This window comes from Uloborus diversus, chromosome 2 (assembly GCF_026930045.1).
Source record: "Uloborus diversus isolate 005 chromosome 2, Udiv.v.3.1, whole genome shotgun sequence".
Taxonomy (NCBI): domain Eukaryota; kingdom Metazoa; phylum Arthropoda; class Arachnida; order Araneae; family Uloboridae; genus Uloborus; species Uloborus diversus.
The window spans coordinates 215,650,632-215,669,904 of NC_072732.1; the positions used below are offsets into that span (position 1 = coordinate 215,650,632).

Here is a 19,273-nt window from a genome sequence, read left to right on the forward strand (position 1 = left end):
TGCAGAATTAGCAAACCAGATGAGCGACCGCAGCAATGGTGCGGTTCAACTCAAAGATTGATGGCAAAGCTAAGGTATTAAATCATCATCATCAGGTATCATCTTAAGGTATTTATTCATCAATCTTTGAGTTGAACCGCACCATTGCTTCGGTCGCTCATCTGGTTTGCTAACTCTGCATTAGCTACCAGTTTGTTTGGCTCTCTTGGCTCCCTTAAGAGATTTTTCGCCTCAGGCTCATGTGATTCCTATTCCGGGCTGATGAGTGCTAAAAAGCACAAAACTGCAGTCCTCGGATGGAATAACTGAGCTGGCGGTGTATTTTAAGTATTTCTAACTTAGCTCTGGCTTTAGGGCGGTAACTTACTACGCAATTGACTATTCGTTTGGTTTTTTACACTCCAGGCAAAACAATATTTCTGGAGAAGTTTCGCGTCAAAGAGAACCCAAGTAACTCCATCTGCTGGGAAAACTGGGCGTCAAAGTTCTCGTGGTGATGATTTTCCGTCGTTACAAGCGCCACTTGAAAGAACGGAGGCCAGCTGTTGGGAAATGTACTTGGTCTGCTAATGGTGCGAAACCAATACGCAGCCCCATTGAAACAAACAAATCTGTATTGCTTCTGCTCAAAGATATTTCACATTATTTTTCACGCTTAACATGTTGAAAAAAAAAAAAAAAAAAAACAACTAAAACGATCAAAATTGTAAAGAGTGGTCCAAAAGAAGGCGTGCTCCTTTTTTATTTTCAACATCGCGTCACCTATGCTTGAGGTATTGTTACACCCAGGTGCCTTGAAATCTTAAAATTCATTAAAATCGGTAGAACACCATCCATGTCGTTACACAGTAGAAATGTGCGCCATGTTCTCGCTAATGTTTTGCGGAGTTTCGTGTATTCGGAAATGTTTTGCTGCAAAACTTAGTTGAGAACATGGTGCACTATTTACATGTGTGAATTTTTAAGAGGCATTAACACCGTTAGAGCATCAGCCATGTCGTAACACAGGTGAAGTGTGCTTCAAGTTCTCGTTGATGTTTGGCGACAACAAAACAACTCCGAATCCCCAAAACTCAGCGCAAAACATCTGCGATAACATGGCGCAAACCTCACCTGTGTTATGACATGGATGGTATTCTACCGATGCTATTGACTCTTAAGACCTGTAGGTAACTACAAACATTAACTAACATGTATCTTCAGTAAATTACCGCTTATTAGCCAGGGCTAAGGCAGAAATACATGAAATACACCTCCAACTCAGTCATTTACAGTCTAGTACTGCAGTTTCGTGCTTATTAGCACTGGTGGTGGAGTTGGCGGTGTATTTCATGTATTTCTGCTTTAGCCCTGATTAATGGGTGGTAATTTACTGAAGATACCATGCTTTGCCTTCAATCTTCGAGTTGAACCGAACCATTGCTTCGGTCACTCGTCTAGTCAATGCTAATTCTGTGTTAGCTACCAGTTTGTTTGGCACTTTTGGCTTCCTTAAGAGGTTTTCCATCTCCAGCTCAGTCACTTTCCTATGCCGGGCTGATGAGTGCTAATAAGCACGAAACTGCAGTCCTCGGCTGGAAATGACTGAGTTGGCGGTGTATTTCATGTATTAACTAACATGGTTTTTAAAATAAAAGAGGGGTACGCCTATTTTCGGACTACTCCTTTATCTTAAATGTGTTTGATTTGATTCCAAAGTGCAACAACACACTGGCAAAAAATAACTGTCGTGTGAAATTTCAGATCTGGCTCCGTTACTTTTCACCTCTCACGACTGGGACGAACTTCTTCACCTTTGGAAAGCATGGAGAGACGCCTCTGCTAGACCGATGAGAGAAATGTTTCTTAGCTACGCTCAGCTCAGCAATGAAATGGCCAAGCAGAACAGTAAGAGATCTTAAACTGTCTAAATCTCTAACAGTATGTTATATACATGAAATACACCGCCAGCTCAGTCAGAGGACTGTAGTTTTGTTCTTATTAGCCCGGCATAGGAAAGTGACTGAGATGGAGATGGAAACCTATTAAGGAAGCCAAGAGTGCCAAACAAACTGGTAGCTAATATAGCAGTTCTCGGCTGGAAATGACTGAGCTGGCGGTGTATTTCATGTATTTCTGCTTTAGCCCTGGTTATTGGGAGGTAATTTACTGAGTATGTTATATGTTTACTAGCAAAAATACCCGGCGTTGCCTGGGTCAGTAATAATTATGAGAAAAAACCGTTACTTGCTTTTGCTTTCTGTTTTAAGTGAAAAAATTTAAAACACATCTTTTTGACGTGATTAAAAATCGAGTTTCTTCCTTACCCATAAAACTAAAATAGCAATAAGTACAAATAACAAAATAGTATTGATTTAGAAACGAAAGCACTATATTTAAGCATATACAAATTTCCAAAACATGAAATTAATATTCTCATGTTTAAAAAGATTAATCTCTTGATACTTTCTTTTTTAACATGGAGTATAAAACCTTCTCTTTATGGCTATTGAAGTACGAAGTTTTTAAAAAAAATATATAGCTGCGCTCGTAATCCCCTAGAACTTGCTTTAGTTATTTTGGGAAATTTCAATCATTGTGGGCTCTTGGTGCGATTTTACCGAACTTGCTGGAATCGTTTTGGGCAGACGTTGAAAAAAACTGCCAACTGCACCAGCTATGGAAATCTTTCTGCAAAAATTTTGGCGATCTGCTGGTTGATTGGATAATGAATAAGTGTTCAATCAGCATAAATAATAATAAAAAATATTAATTACATTAAAGTTCTGTTTGAATAGAAAATGATCAGCGAAATCATGTATTATTTACCAATCTTGTGCAAAAATCTTACTTCAAGATTTAAATGAGAAAAGCCTTGAACAGTCACGAAAGCAAAGATAGTCAACACTACAACAATTGCCGCTATCGACAGGGAGTTGAGATGATACACTAAATACTGTATTGAGTTGAGGAAAGCCTTCGAACATGGAACTAAAAAGCTCATAACTCGTTTTTTATTCTACTTAGAAATTTGGAATAGGTGCCATCTTCAGCAGAAAAATCAGAGCTTTCGATGGACATATAACGTAAATATGCAAGTATTTTTTCATCCCTATATTAGAGAATTTATACGAAAATTGTATTTAATTGCCCCCTAAGGGGGTTTGCCCCCCATAACGGAACGAAAACTACTCTATGTGTTATTCTGATGCATAAGCTATATTATTGTAAAGTTTTATCAAAATCCGTTCAGTACTTTTTGCGTGAAACAGTAACAAACATCCATACATCCATACAGACAAACTTTCGCATATATAATAGTAGTAAGAAAGTACACGGTGATGAACTAAAGACTCGATTTCGAAATGCTCTAATTCAAAAACTAAATGATCAGATGGTTTAGCTAAACAGTCGTGAGGCCATGAGAATTTATTTTGCAAGAGGAAAAATGTAGTTCCGAAATCTACCAATAGATATCGCAATCAGGAGTTAAATTGCTATTATTGAGGTATGCTAATGAGCTATTTGCACATGTCAGGAAAACGCAATATTTAATATAATTTGGATAAATTCCGATTCACTCTGAATGAAAACGTGGTTTTGCGTGTAAAAAAAAAGCTTTCTCTGAATTAATATTTAATTTTAAAAGCAGAGAAAAAAATGAACGAAATATCACGTGATGCAAAAACGCAACGTGATTGGCTTGATGTCACTATGTACCTTTCCTCCAATGTTTTCATTTTCGCTACAGGTGTCGTAATGTGTTTGCGTGGCTGACTTAATAATGTTCTTAAAGATCCTTATACAGCTTTGTATTCTGCTTAAAGTATGCAGTTTTTCTTCGGGCTTCTAATGAATCAGCGATCTTAATGAGCCGAATTTCGATAACTCTTGGATAGGTGACGAACAGTGAGGGATTGTTCGCAAATGCTCTGATTTTATCCTGAATCACACTGAGCGATTGCTAGCAAATGTTGCAAACTTGCTAACGACCCTTCGCGATTCGATCGATGACTGATCAACGATACGATGGGAAGGCGAACATTCGGTTTACAGGTAGAAACGGACGCATCTATTAGTTTGCAGGAATGCCAGCTTTTGCAAGTGTGCGTTATAGCCTCTGAATATAGCACCACCACATTGAAATGAACGAAATAAGTTCATCAAAATTTTATTCTTCTCCTATATTCAGATAGTTTTATCTTGCTGTCTGCTTATCAATTCAACCGAAAACGAAGACAGACAGTAAAAAGCTTGATCACGGAGAAATGACAACTGTACTCGCAGCGGAAACGGACCACTTCATTTTGTAATAGGTCGGATCTGTGAGACTTGACTGAATGAGTGTTCTCTTTGATTCTACCTGCTACAAAACAAAGCGGTTCGTTTTCGTTTCCGGTTCACCCGCAACCTCCCCCCGTGGTCAAGCTTTCTCATCATTTTCTCTATGTGAATATTCGAACTCAACTCCATTTCAAAAATGATTTTCTGAAATCTCCCTTACACGTGTTCATCTACAAAGCCTAAAAGATTACTGAAATTTTTTTGTTTTACGGCTCAGAGTTTAAAGACTATGGCGATCAGATGAAGTCACAGGAAGCCGTACAAGGCATGGAAGAGGAACTCGAAAAACTGTGGAAGCAAGTGAAGCCTCTCTTCCTGCAGATTCACGCCTTCACGCGAAGGAAGCTTATTCAACAGTATGGCTCGAAATACATCAGGCCGGATGGACCTATACCAGCGCACATACTAGGCAAGTAATTTCGACACTGTTACCTCTTTCATTCCTAACTGAACTTTATTTGTTCTGCAAGTTTTTATTTAACGTATTTTTATCTATAAAATGAAATAATATACTTAAAATGTATGCAAGTATGTTTATATGTCTGTAACTATTATAACATATACAAAGTAAATTAACACTCTTGGTTTCATGGGGGCGATAGTAGGGGTGACCCCCTCCCCAAGATCAAGGGCGCACCCTCCCCTAATATCACGAAGACCCACCAAAAGCAAGAGCCCCCTTAAAAATGAGAAAATTACCCCTCAAAACAGACACACCCTAAAAATTTCAATGGCGCCGTCTACGCCACAACCCCCCCCCCCTGCCTAGGTGGGACACCCTGGCGATAGTACACATCAAGGCAAACAATATTAAATAAAACCTTAAGACCCCAAACGTCTTCCAAAGGAGCTAGGCGCCATTACAGTTTAGGGTTCTAAATTTCAAATTATTATAAGAAACAGAAAAATTTGGTCAATTCTTTCGCTGTTTCACTAAAATTATTCTTTATGTCAATATTTTCTTGAAAATAAATTTTAAATTTAAAGTTAAAAAAATACCGATAGAAGGCGCTGTAGACTTTGGAGTAACGAAGAATCATTTTATCCCGTTAGTTTTTATAATTAATTAAATGACTGCAAAAAGTTAGACGTAAAATTAAACTTAATAGGCTTTCACCCTTCCGTTTTAAACTTAAATTTAAATTTTGAGCTCAAAATCGAAATTGTTGGAAGTGATTAAGTAGCGCAAACTGAGTTCACGTCACACGTGTGAATCACGAGAAAATTTAGAGATAATAGAAAAGGTTTAAGACCAATTTTGGACGTGGGTGCAAGACAAAAAACATTGAGACGGATAAATAATGGACAGACAAAATCTAGGATCTAACTAAATTTGAATAGGAGAAGGTAAAAGGAGTATGAAGGAGAAATCATCACCATTGATCTGTCACTGGGCAAAATGATAAATCGCAATGGAAGGAGGTAAAGGGAGCATGAAGGAGAAGTCTTAACCACTAATTTTGGTCCCAGGACATAATAAGAAATTATAATAGGAGAAGGTAAAAGGAACATGAAGGAGAAATCTTCACCACAAATCTAAGTCACAGGACATAGTGATAAATCGCAATGGAAGTAGGTAAAGAGCATGAAGAAGAAATTTTAACCACTAATCTAGGTCACAGGACATAAGAAATTGGAATGGGAGGAGATAAAAGGATAATGTGGCAGAAATCTTCACCACTGATCTAAGTCACAGGGCAAAATGTTAAATTGCAATGAAATGTGGTAACGGGAGCATGAAGGAAAAATCTTAACCACTAATTTAGGTCACAGGACATAATAAGAAACTAGAATAGGAGAAGGTAAAAGGAGCATGAAGGAGAAATCTTCACCACAAATCTAAGCAGTGGCGCCGACTCCATGGGGCTTGAGGGGGCTCGAGCCCCCTCAATAGTTTGTTTTGGGGGGCAGAGCCCCCTCAATAATTTAAGAACATAATTTGTCATATTATGGTTTCTAAAATCACAAAATTATGTTGGTATTTTTTACTTTCCTTGTTTGAAGATAGTTACATTGTAAAATACATTTAGTAATGAATTAAAACAAATAACTATTGCTGTAGTAAGAAGGTTAATTGAAAACGAGTGGTGTGAATAAGGATAGTGTTACGGTGCTGAGAGCACTCATAGAATTTGTCCCAGTGCGCAAACCTTCGGATGAAGTCTCGCTGGCGGAGCTCTCATCTAAGTGTTGCTGATCTGGAAGAATATAACAGGGTTTGATTTGTATACATTTAATGGAAGGCGTGATAGTTTTCTTTAATTATTAGAGTTTATGAAGTAATCTGTTTATTAACTTTTTTAACACTATTAAAGCATTAATTTTAAGACATTATTTTTATTTAATGAACTCTGGGCCTTATTCAAAGCAAGCTTAAATTAGTTATTTCACTTTTAGTAATCAAAGTGCGACATCAATCTTTTTTGCTTTATTCTTTTAATGATAGTTTAGATTTGATTAAATATCATTTCAATCTTTTCAGAGCTATATATTCACTGTTAATAGACTAAAAGTATAATTATTAGTGTAAATTAAATTAGCTTTTCACAAAAATACCATTTTTTCTTTTTTTTTTCCAAAGCCAAGAAATGTGTCGGCTTGTCGAATTTCTCAGAGTGTCGATTTACCGAGAGTCGAGTTTTTGGGGTTCTAATGTTGATCATATGACTCTAAAATGCTAAAAAAACTATAAAACTCACTATTTTTTATCTCAAATTTAGAAAATTTACCCTGGCAAGGCTCCCGTTATGGTACCCTCCCCCCAATAGTTGTTTTGAATCGGTGCCACTGGGAGTGCCTTTCCATGCAATTCAAGTGCACTACCTTGTATAGTGGCGTAGCCTAGCTATGGTACTGCACGTCTCCCTACAAAATGGAACTGTAAAATTATCCCTCACTTAAGGCAAGTGACATGATCTAATTGAAGCAGAAAATTTGTGTACCAATTTTTTAGATTGTTTTACTTTGAAAACGCCCTGTCACATATGTTTGTTTGTATAAATTATACACACCGAAAATATGTAAGTTGGCATTTTCAAGGCACAAAAATCTGAATTTTTTTCGGGTGGGGGGGGGGGCTCCGTGCTTTAAGATACTCCCTAGACCCCGGTGACATCCGGCCCCCCCAATAATTTTTCCAAGTCGGCGCCCCTGAATCTAAGTCACAGGGCATAATGATAAATCGCAATGGAAGTAGGTAAAGAAAGCATGAAAAAGAAATTTTAACCACTAATCTAGGTCACAGGATATAATAAGAAATTGGAACGGGAGTAGTTAAAAGGATTATGGGGGAGAAATCTTAAGCACTAATCTAAGTCACCTGACGCAATGAGAAATAGTCTTAACCACAAATCTTAAGTTTCAAGGCATAATGAGCAATCGCAAGAGCAGGGGGGAAAGGAAGCATGAAGGAGAAATCTTGACCACTAATTAAGTTACAGAACATAATGAGAAATCGCAAAGGGAGGGAGAAAGGGAGCATGAGGGAGAATTCTTAACCACTAATTTCAGTCTTACAAACCTAAACGACTAGCAGCTGAATACGAAATTAATTCTTATTGCGGTGTTAAAAGTTAATGTAGGAAAAAATGTTGTATATAACAAAATCCCGCTAACAAAACTGCGTTCAAGCGTTTCAAAATTCTAAGGAATGGCATAATTCATAACGATGTGGAATTTTTGATTAAAATCATGTAGGTGGAGCATAAGTTGAACCAGCTTGAAGAGCCAGCTTGTTCATTGATCCTTATTGGTTCATTTCCCCCTACACCTTCTATAAGCTGTCCAGACAACCATTTTGTTAAAGATGTAGCTTACATCTGTATTTTTCTCGTTGCTTTACTCAAATCATAGTCTTTCAGAAGTTCATATTATTACGTGACTATAAAAGAGTTTTTTGCGTCCTCGAAACATGTGTAAGAAAGTGTTCTTCAATCATGAAAAATAAACCGTTGTATGAACCCATTAAGAAAGACAAGCTTCAATAATTGTCAAAAATATAAACGGCAAACTGATAATCCTAATGAGTAACGACAGCGATCAAAATTATAATAATTTATGTCCCAAAAATACTGAAAAAGAAATTATCTAAAAGTATCCAGAAAAGAAAACGTTAGCAATGCTGTGTTTTAGTCTGCTATGAGAGAATGATGGCCTGTTGACAGACCAAACTTCAATCCACCAAATGTATATGTTGAGTCGAGTATAAAATTGAGAGAAAACTTTCATTTGTCAATTCCAATGATAGAAAATTATGAAAATAAAAAATGTGGCGCAGTTTGTATATAGTAATTTTTTTCATTTTTGTTCTCTAGGTCACATGTTTTCTCAAAATTGGGCTCAGATATTTGACATTCTGAACCCTTTCCCCGATTCACCATCTCCGGATATTACTGCAGAGCTGCAGAGAAGGGTGAGTGATACACTTGCGTGAATTAAATTGTGAGTCACGCACTCATTTTTGGTGGGTACCAGCACACCAAAAGATGATGTTATTGGCTAATAATGAACTCGACGTTAAATCCCGGTTATCACAAATTTGCCATTTCAACTGCGCTTGCGCGCGGACTTTGCTGATTTCGAAACTTTTGCTCAAACTAATGAAAAACATTTAAATTTGTTAATATGAGATAAGAACAGATAAAAATTAGAAATTACAAAGCTGTCTTTGATTTAGTTTTTACGCCTCTGTAAAGATTGTGTTTGGCGTCTTAATTATTAATGGATTCGGAGCCTGATTTTTCTATCAAACAAAGGCCCTTTTCAGGGCCAAATTTTTAACCTCAGAAGAGCGTACTCGATCTGCAGCATCACTTCCAATACAAAGCGAAACCCTCAACCTAAATACAAATGTATAATACTAAGCTGTTTACGCCTAACGTAAAATATCCGCAAAAGACGAATATTTGTAATATTCCGATCATTTTTGAAGTACATTACGTGTTTTAAGTTTAGGTTAAATAAATATTTCCAAACCAATCAATATTTAAGTGTAATTTTTCTCTTTTCTTTATAAAGACTATCAGTTATTAATATCCGTAGTTTCATATAATGTATCCCGAAATCGCTGTGAAAATACTCTAATCGCATTCATTAATTTGTTGGGACTCTAGCACAACCTAAATATAAACAAGCAACACGAAATCTTAAAACAGAAAGCCCAAAAATCAAAGTCCGTGCGCAAGCGCAGTTGAAATGGCAAATTTGTGATAACCGGGATTTAACGTCGAGTAATAATGATGGATCACATTTCACTACAGTTTGGTCAAACATATATATCCGCAACTACACACCAAAATTTAACAAAACTAGCTTTAATCCGTGGCTTCACTCGCGTTATTGAAGAGTTTGGCGACCAATTCAGGTAGCCAGTCGGTACCTGAAGCATTAGGGTAAAAAACTCACTTGCTTAGTTCAGGTTGTTTGTAAGTATAAGTAAAGGTTGAATAGATATAAAAGGAAAAGAAAAAAAGAGTACGCAACATAAATCAGGAATAAGTGTAGGATTTGAATTAGAACAGCACAGTTTGTTTTAGTCGACTCATATAGAATCGGAGCTCTTATTCTATCTGAAGGTAAAGTCGTTAAACATCAGTAAGAATTTTTTTGGTGTCAAAAAATTAGGCGACATTTGGATTAAAGTGAACAGAACACACCACGCTCCTTATCTTTCAGATCTTGCCAAAGTCAGGTTCTGCTTCGATTGATTTTCAATTCTAAATTTCGATATATCTCTTGATGTGGTTATGAATCTTTTATACTTCAGGGATTTGGGACTTTCGTCCCTTGTTCCGATACTGATTCGGCGATATTCTACGCGGACTGTATTTTGATTTCAATGAAGACTAGTTTGCATTTAGAAAAATTCTTCATACAGTATTTACACAATTTATACAAGATGATTCCAATAATCAGTGTGAGCTAACTAATAGCGCTGTTTAAAATTAAGGGATCAATACCCTTTTCTAAGACAGCAATGCTCTGGTACGGGAGCTCTACCAAAATCAAACTACTAATCTCCAAGCAAGTCGTCGAACAAGGAACTAAAAGTAAACAACGCTGTATTCTTATTCTGAATTGAGTTGTTCTGCGTAGTCTCGCAGGCGATTTCTATAGTTCACTAAATAATCAAGGCTCGTATATGACGCAACAACGCAACAGATATTGTGAGGCTCTGAGAAAATGAGCTCCGACTCTGACAATGTTTACCTCTGTTTCAGTAAATAGGGAAGGGTAATTGGTGCTAAGTTGAGTTGAGAAACTTTCTTAGTAGTTTTTCAAAAATATTCCAACTAAAGTCTGAGCCAATAACACGTTTATTTTTCACTAAACTCCCCTAAAACGGGTAAACATAGTCAAGGACGCAGCTCAACTAACCAGAGCTGCACTATAGATAAGTTTAGCTTTTACACGAATCGTGTATTTTTCTCTGATTACAAGCGTGGGAGTCGAAGGGTCAGTTTAACTATCTCGCGTATGATACGAACATTATACTTAACTGATTGCAAGGGGGTAAACTTCGACTTCAGTTTGCAACCACACATTACTTACTTATTTGGTTTTGAGTCCCACTATCTGACTAAGTTCCACTATCTCACTAAGAACAAATATTAACGTTCCAAATATGCAAATGAGCCAAATGTTGAGAAAATGAAATGTTGGTTTCACTTTTTGAATCTTTAAAGCTATTGATATTTCTGCATATTCACTTTGACAATAGAACTCACACGCAATGTCTGCTTTTCTGTGGCGTGCCCGTTTTATTGTAATCTAAAACTCACGTTTTCCAATACATATTTTTGAATTATTTCTCAGGTCCATTGCCTTCATTGCACTAACTCGAATTCTTTGTCTTATTTAGAAAATGAAACCAATCGACATGTTTAAAATTGCAGAAGAATTCTTCACTTCAATTGGAATGAAGCCAATGACGGAAGATTTCTGGCAGAAGAGCGTCATCGAGAAGCCAAAGGACAAAGAAATGGTGTGCCACCCCTCGGCTTGGAACTTGTACGACGGAAAAGACTACAGGTGTGTTCACTTGATCTAACCAGGGAACTGTGATTACGTTATGAGGTTTGTAGGAATATAGGTGTTGCTTGTCCACTAAACTAAAATATAATGCTAATAGTGTTAAAATCATTAAGACCGGTCCAACGTGTCCAAGTTTGAGCGAGCCGCGACTCCTCTATAGTTAATAGAAAAACTTACGAATTGTGCAAAAGCCATAAGATGATGGTTGCATTTTCAATGCATAAGTTCATAACCGGCGTTTTCACCGCTCAGTGGTAAGTTGAATATTGAGTTTGGAAGTTGGGGAGGTCGCTGGTGATACAAGTGAACTAAACAAATGAGAGAGAAGCAAAGGGATGTTAGTGGGCTTTTTCAAGTTCCCAGTAAAACGCGTTTAATTTCAGATCCATAGTAGGCTTTCATTGCAAAAAGTTTCTAAATCATACTGTGTATGATCTACGGGGACCTACTAGCAGGGCCTGATTACTCAAAAGGTTCGGGATGCTTGAGCTTCCCTTCTGAATTTTTAGGGGACCAAATATCACTAAAATTGCTTAGCAATTCCAGCTTCTACTTTTAATTGCATTTTTTTAAAGGAAAGAATTAAATCTTAATATATAAAAATCAATGTCCTGAGATAACATATATATATATATATATACTAGCATTCCCGTACGCGGCATTGCTCGGGTAATGGAATTAGCAAGGGTTAACAGTGTTTGGGGCACCTAGTTTCGAAAATCCCCTGTAATAATTACTTATTACCTATATTTTTTCTAATTTTGGGAGGATCCCGGGGCCCCTGGACTCCTTATGTATATGCCCTTGTACTTAACGGATCTTTAACTGTTATTAACGATCCTTTTAAAGTATTGATTATCTTTGCAAACACAGGCCATTCACATTTTATTGTTATACCTAAGTTTAAGCAAGAACTTCTTTGTAAAGCACATTTTTAGGTTGTTTTTTTTCTGGTGCTAAAATTATTAAGCTGCTTGATGAACAGACTTTGGAGCAAGCTACATAAAATTGGCCATGTGAAAAAAAAAAGTGTTCTTTAAATTGATCCCTGCTACTTTTAATGTCTGTCCTTGTAACTTATTAACGGTTATTGCAAAGCAAACTTTTACAGGAAACTGCACTCTTCTAAATTCAAAAGGATAGTCCGCCTATGATGATGTTCTTAAAAACTTCGTTTCTAGTTTTGAAAAAATGAAAGCAAAAGACAGAAACATCATTATTTGACTTGAGAAAAGCCTCGAAGAATCACGTGAGAAATAAAAACAATATCAAATTTAAAATTCGCTATCGACCAAAAGTTGAGATGAAGTACTGAATATTGATTTGAATGGAGGAAAGCCTCTCAAATGGGGATTTAAATTTCAATGACAGGTTTTAATTTCGCAGAAATTAACGGGTTTTAATTAATTCCTCCCGAACTAATTGAGATTTCGAAAAATCCTTTCTTAATGGTTACTTTTGTAATCATGCGGACATGCCTGCCAAATTTCAAGTCTGAGGTATCAGCGGTTTCGGCTGTGCGTTGATATATATATATATATATATGTATATATGTATATATATATGTTATCTCAGGACATTGATTTTTATATATTAAGATATATATATATATATATATCAACGCACAGCCAATACCACTGAAGCCTCAGACTTTAAATTTGGTAGGCATGTCCACATGATTACGAAAGTATCCACTAAGAAAGGATTTTTCGAAATATCAATTAGTTCAGGAGAAATTAATTAAAACCCTTTAATTTCAGTGAAATTAAAACCTGTCATTGAAATTCAAATCCCTTATTTTCGGAGGCTTTCCTCCATTCAAATCATTATTCAGTACTTCATCTCAACTTTTGGTCGATAGCGAATTTTAAACTTGATATTGTTTTTGTTTCTCACGTGATTCTTCGAGGCTTTTCTCAAGTCAAATCATAATGTTTCTGTCTTTTGCTCTCACTTTTTCAAAACTAGAAACGAAGTTTTTAAGAACATCATCACAGGCGGACTATTCTTTTGAATTTAGAAGAGTAGTTTCCTGTAAAAGTTTGCTTTGCAATAACCGTTAATAAGTCACAAGGACAGACATTAAAAGTAGCTGGGATCTATTTAAGAGAAGACTTTTTTTCACAAGACCAATTTTATGTAGCATCAAGCAGCTTAATAATTTTAGCACCAGAAAAAAAAAAACTAAAAATGTTTTATGCAAAGAAGTTCTTGCTTAAACATAGGTATAACAATAAAATGTGGATGGCCTGTGTTTGCAAAGATAATCAATACTTTAAAAGGATCGTTAATAACAGTTAAAGATCGGTTAAGGAGAAGGGCATATATATAAAGAGCCCAGGGGCATCGGGATCCTCCCAAAATTAGAAAAAATTATAAGTAGATAATAAGTAATTATTATAGGGGATTTTCGAAACTAGGTGAACCAAGCACTGTTAACCCCTGCTAATTCCATTACCCGAACAATGCTGGGTACGGGAATGCTAGTAATTATATAATATGATTCCACGAGCTGGATTTTCAAATATGGGATTTGATTTAACAGTTACAATGCACTTTTATGACATTTTATTTCCTTGCAAAGTGTCAAATATAGTTCAACATGGTCTTCCCATATTCGCTGAGAATTCAAGTGCAACATATGTGTATAATAAACAAAAGTTCTCATAGTCGATAAGGTGGAATTAACGTAAATCTGAATTTTGCTGGGCCACTTAGCATTAGTCAGTGTTGTATCAATGTGCATAGAATGTTTAGAAAATTTTCCTCAAACAAAATGCGGGGGGCCTCAAAATTAGACCAAGCTTTTCCTAATTCAAAAGTTTAATCAGGCCCTGCCTACCAGGGCTACTAGTACCACCTCTTGCCCCAAAACAGAGGAGAGGTTCTCCTACTATTCATTATCGTTAACTACAAAATTTTAATTGTTGCACTTGCATCCCTTTGCTTCTCACTGCCTCAAATGTCCTGTCTCTCTTTCAGGATAAAGATGTGTACTCAGATAAACATGAAGGAATTTGTCACCGTTCATCACGAGATGGGGCACATTGAATACTATCAAGAGTCCGCGCATTTGCCAGTGATTTTTCAAGAAGGAGCTAACCCTGGTGAGTATCAGTCGTGGACCAACTGTTTATGAAACAGATCGGGCATATCGAGTACTTTATAGAGTACTCACATTTGCTGGTCTCGTTTCACCAAGTAGCTAACCCTAATGAGTATTTTCCATTAACCAACAGTTGATGCAATAGATCTTTCACTTCTAGTGGTTTATGATCAATTGCCGGTGGCATTTTAACAAGGAGCAAATCCTGGTGAGTATTTCCCATCAATTAACTGCATGTGGAAAAGGTCTGCTTCATTGAGTACTTTAATAGAGTATTCGCATCTACTGGCGGCATTTGAACAAGCAGCAAACCCTGGTGAGTATTTCCCGCCAAACAACTCTATGTGCAAAAGATCGGGCACATTGATTATTTTAATGGAGTACTTGTATCTGCCGGTGGCGTTTCAACAAGGAGCTAATAATGGCGAGAATTTTTCATCAACCAAATTTATGCACTAGATCGGGCACATTGAGTACTTAATGGAGTACTCGTATTTTCCAGTGGCATTTTAACAAAGGGTTAACCCTGGTGAGTATTTGCTGTTAACCAACTGTTTATGCAATGGGTCGGGCACATCGAGTACTTTATAGAGTACTCGTATCTGCTGGTGGCATTTTAACAAAGAGCAAACCCTGGTGAGTATTTGCCGCCAACCAACTATATGTCCAAAAGATCGGGCACACTGAGTATTTTAATGGAGTACTTGTATCTTCCGGTGGTGTTTCAACAAGGAGCTAACAATGTTGTGTGCCGTCAACCAACTGCATTTGCAATCGATCATTGCCACGTCCACAATAAACACTTTTCTGAACATTTGTGTGATTTATGTTTTTAATGATCCATTCTTTCAGGTTTCCACGAAGCTGTTGGGGACACGATGGCTCTATCAGTGGGTACTCCCACGCACTTGAAAAAAATCAAACTTCTCGAGAATTATCCAAACAATTCCAGTAAGATTATCCTTTTTTTTTTCCCCTATCACCTTGCATTGAAATTTATGAACCTCTCAAAATCCTGGTTTGTTTAGGTTTTTATTGCATTTAATTTTTCCTGTTTACGTGAAGAACCTTTAACTGTCGTTTAATTTGCATCAGACAATGTTAGGGAAACACGTAAACGTACCATATGTAGGGTAGTACGATCCAGGACAAGTTGTATAAAACTTACCATGAATAGTTCACATCACGAAGCACATCCACCTTCAAAATAGTCACCTTGAGCGACTATGAACTTCCGCCAATGTTCGTATAACTTTTGGAAGCACTCTTGGAAGCCATTTTTTGCAACTTCCTGTAAGGCTTCCTGCAATGCAGCTTTAACTTCATCTGATGGATGAAAGCGGAGACCCTGAGAAAGTTTTTTAACTGCTGGGAATAGGTAAAAGTCATACGGGGCTAAGTCCGGCCTTTTTAAGCGAGGGGGAACAGTGGGATTTTCAATTTGTTTTAATCGTAGCATGTGTTTTAATCTAATCCCCCAAAAAGACGAAAAAACCTTAACGACCCAAACAAGGTTGCGCAGCAATTTTCGGGGGTTGGGGATTTTTAGCAAACAAGGAGTGGAGTCCCGTAAATAAATAAAACTAAATTGATTTTAAACAAAGGACAAAGTGCCAAACACGCAACGAAAACAACAAAGTGCATATCGGAAAATAGTCATCTCATGTTCATTTTATGTTCAGGAGTTCCGGCATTGGGGTGCACTTTCACCCTCCCCCCTACTTTTGGACTTTAAAATAACTAAAAAGGAAAAAGCTACAAAATACTTTTAAAACTACAAAATACATCAAGAAAATTATTAACCTCATGTTTCTGCTCAAAAGCGATCTTCAGAGGGTGCACTTTCAACCACTTGGCTTTCAAAAATAAAATTAATTACGGCAAACAAAATAGTAAAAAATAAACTATAAATAAACAAATAAAACTTGATTAAAAATGATAATAAAATTAAAATATCGAAAAATCATTTGATTTTTGAAGCCTTGAATTCGAGTTCTGTTTTTCGCAATCACGAATTGAGATAGGGCCCTACTGGTTAGGCTTCTTATTTCTACAAATGGAATGCAAATGGCCACGAAATTTGCTCTCGACATAATATGACTGGTGATTTTTAACAATAGGCAACATGAAACATTTCTATAAAAGAAGAAATGGTGATTAGGATGCGGTAATAAAGATAGTTTTGTGACCCATTAGCATAAATAATTTGGGAATTTTGTAGCTAGATGTAGCTTTGCTGTTTAAGATCATCTATATTGGTGTTTTCTCCGGAAAAAACATAATTTCACCCCCCCCCCCCAAAAAAACCATTTTTAGTGTAAAATCTGCAATTTAATCCCTTAAAAAAATATGTATAAAATCAAACCGCAGACAGTTTGTAACTATGACAATGAAAATTTCGCTCTCTAAATAAATATTAAAAACAACCGTCGTGTGGTAAACTGAAAAGTCAGAACAACATCAATTTTGGTCGAGTGAAGATAATAAACAATTCGTGATTGCTCAATAAACAAAAAAAAAGTTAAACAAAGTTTTTTAAAAAAAAAAACAAAGAATTAATAATAAAACAAAAACAAACTAAAAAATATTTATATTATTTTAGATTTACATGCAATAGTACCACTGCATATGACCCTACTGGCATCCATGCATTATCTGCTCAGATACGATAAACCTTACGACAGAATTTCTTCGACACTTGGGGGCTCGACCTCCTGCTCGGTTCAATCGCCACCTTCGTGGCTCACGGCTGGTGATAATGGGGTGGTTTCCTTTAGTCAAAAGTACTACTTTTAGTCATTGAAATGGATAGAATGAGCAAAAAAATTACATGGATCCAGAAAATACTTTCATTTTCCCAACAGTTTTTTTTTTAATTAATTTTTTAAAATGTCCGGTTTTTCAAACAAGGCGTGGTCTTTATGACATCACAAATGATGCAATTTGGCGCATCTTTCTTCCGCATTTCCAAGTTATGATAGTCAAGCAGCGAATTAAAATTGCGCTCTACGCTTGCTATCAATCATGTCGTGGCCAATACGCGTGAGTAAAGATGCAAATTAAATATTTTGTTCTGTGAATGGCAACATTGAATGGCATTTCATCATTTGTGATGTTACACGACAGAAGTGTAAACAGTGACAGCGCATCGATTTAAGTATTTTTTCAAAAATATTAAACTTAAATAAATTATTTAAAAAATGGTCAGATCCTATATTTTAAGCATGCTCTTTCAGAAAAAAAAATACTTTTAAAATTTTGGAAACGACCCCATTGATGATTTTAATGCTTTTCTGTGTGTCAGGACATCCTCAGCACTGGATGTCCGACTCGTTAATGTTTAGAGGGAATGAGACAGAGTGGAACCGCTTCCCTTGTACTCAACTTTACCAGTATTGACCTGGTAGATTATTTCCAGTCCGGAGGATATAGGATTAAGGGTTGTTCAGTTATCGGCCGGCCGTCACGTCCGCCCCGATTTTTTCCGCCCGAAACAGATTTTCTTCGCTGGGTGCCATGACAGCAAGCCATCTTTAGACAAGACCTATTTCGATCAAAAGAATTGTGATATCTAACGGCCGTCAAAAGTAGAACAGCATTTCATTGGTTTCCGCTAAGCAGCGAGCTCTTCTCTCTAGTGGGTGAACTCAGCCACGTGATTGATGTACGTGACCGATGTGAGTGCTACTGCAGTCCGTCACGTCAAAAAACTGGATGGACGGGACGGACGGCCGTTAAGTGAACAGCCCTTTACAGACACACACAGACGAACGTGCACAGGATTTAATATTATAGATTGTAAAGGTTTAGGCGGGATCTAACCACTATCACTCTCCTTGTATCCACCCTCCCCCCGTTTGTGACACCCTGTATTATTTACCCTATGTCTCCATTCCTGTTAGATTCCGACATCCTCTTCCTACTGAGATTGGCACTCGAGAAAGTCGTGTACCTGCCGTCGTCCTACATTTACGACTTGTGGAGATGGAAAGTATTCAGCGGAGAAATTCCCCAAGAAGAGATGAACAAGCACTGGTGGAAGATGAGGTATTTATCTTAGAGCAGGAATTAGTAAATGGAGGGAGTAGGCACAACCATTAGCTTAGCAAAATCTGACCCAAAGATCGCAAGTCCCGTGACACAACAACAAAGAATGGTTGGCACGTTTTGCGTGAAACAAGAGATAGGAACCCAATTTCTTCGAATGCTTTGCTTTAGAATCTATCACGTGACTTGGGGGGGGGGGCGGGCGGCTTTGCGAATGAAAGTCCTCACTCCCTCCATTTTATCTCTTCTCAATGGTGTCACCCTTTTAGATAGGTAACACCAGGGACAGACCACCCTCTGCAGTGACGCTACTGTATATAGCCCCACTTTTAAACAAGTTTATTTACGAAGAAAAACAATAATAAAACTAGAATGCATAGTATAGTGTGACTCTGATAAGTTGAGCTATGACTTTAATTAAGTTTACCTCTTTTTGTCGAGCTCGGAGAAAAAGTAATGCGTAACTTAAGTGGATTTGAGTTTGAATACCTTTGCATAACTACGAGGAAAGTAACTAAACTCATCTTAACGCCAATTATCCTTCCCTTTTACCCCCCCAAAAAAAGTAAACATTCAAAGCTCAGTTAAACGGTTCAAAACTTCAAATAAGGGTAAGGTTCATCCTGACGACTTGGAAATCCCGTGAGGTAACCTGAAGCAAAGGGATGCAAGTGGCAAAATTAAAAATTTGGAGATAACCCGTACAAACGGTAGGTGAACTCCTCCTCTGTCTTGGGGCAAGAGATAGTACTAGTAGCCCTGGTA

The 19,273-nt window shown here is 37.0% G+C and overlaps 1 protein-coding gene across 1 annotated transcript in view; it reads left to right on the top strand.

Moving 5' to 3' along the window:
• The window catches only part of LOC129216798 (angiotensin-converting enzyme-like), a 46,586-nt gene that overhangs the window by 11,136 nt on the left and 16,177 nt on the right, over nt 1–19,273 (top strand). Inside the window, exons 4-9 of the mRNA XM_054851014.1 lie at nt 1,744–1,887; nt 8,637–8,734; nt 11,183–11,352; nt 14,338–14,462; nt 15,314–15,412; nt 18,364–18,508. Coding sequence (XP_054706989.1) covers nt 1,744–1,887; nt 8,637–8,734; nt 11,183–11,352; nt 14,338–14,462; nt 15,314–15,412; nt 18,364–18,508 — 781 coding nt within the window. The remainder of the gene's footprint in view (nt 1–1,743; nt 1,888–8,636; nt 8,735–11,182; nt 11,353–14,337; nt 14,463–15,313; nt 15,413–18,363; nt 18,509–19,273) is intronic.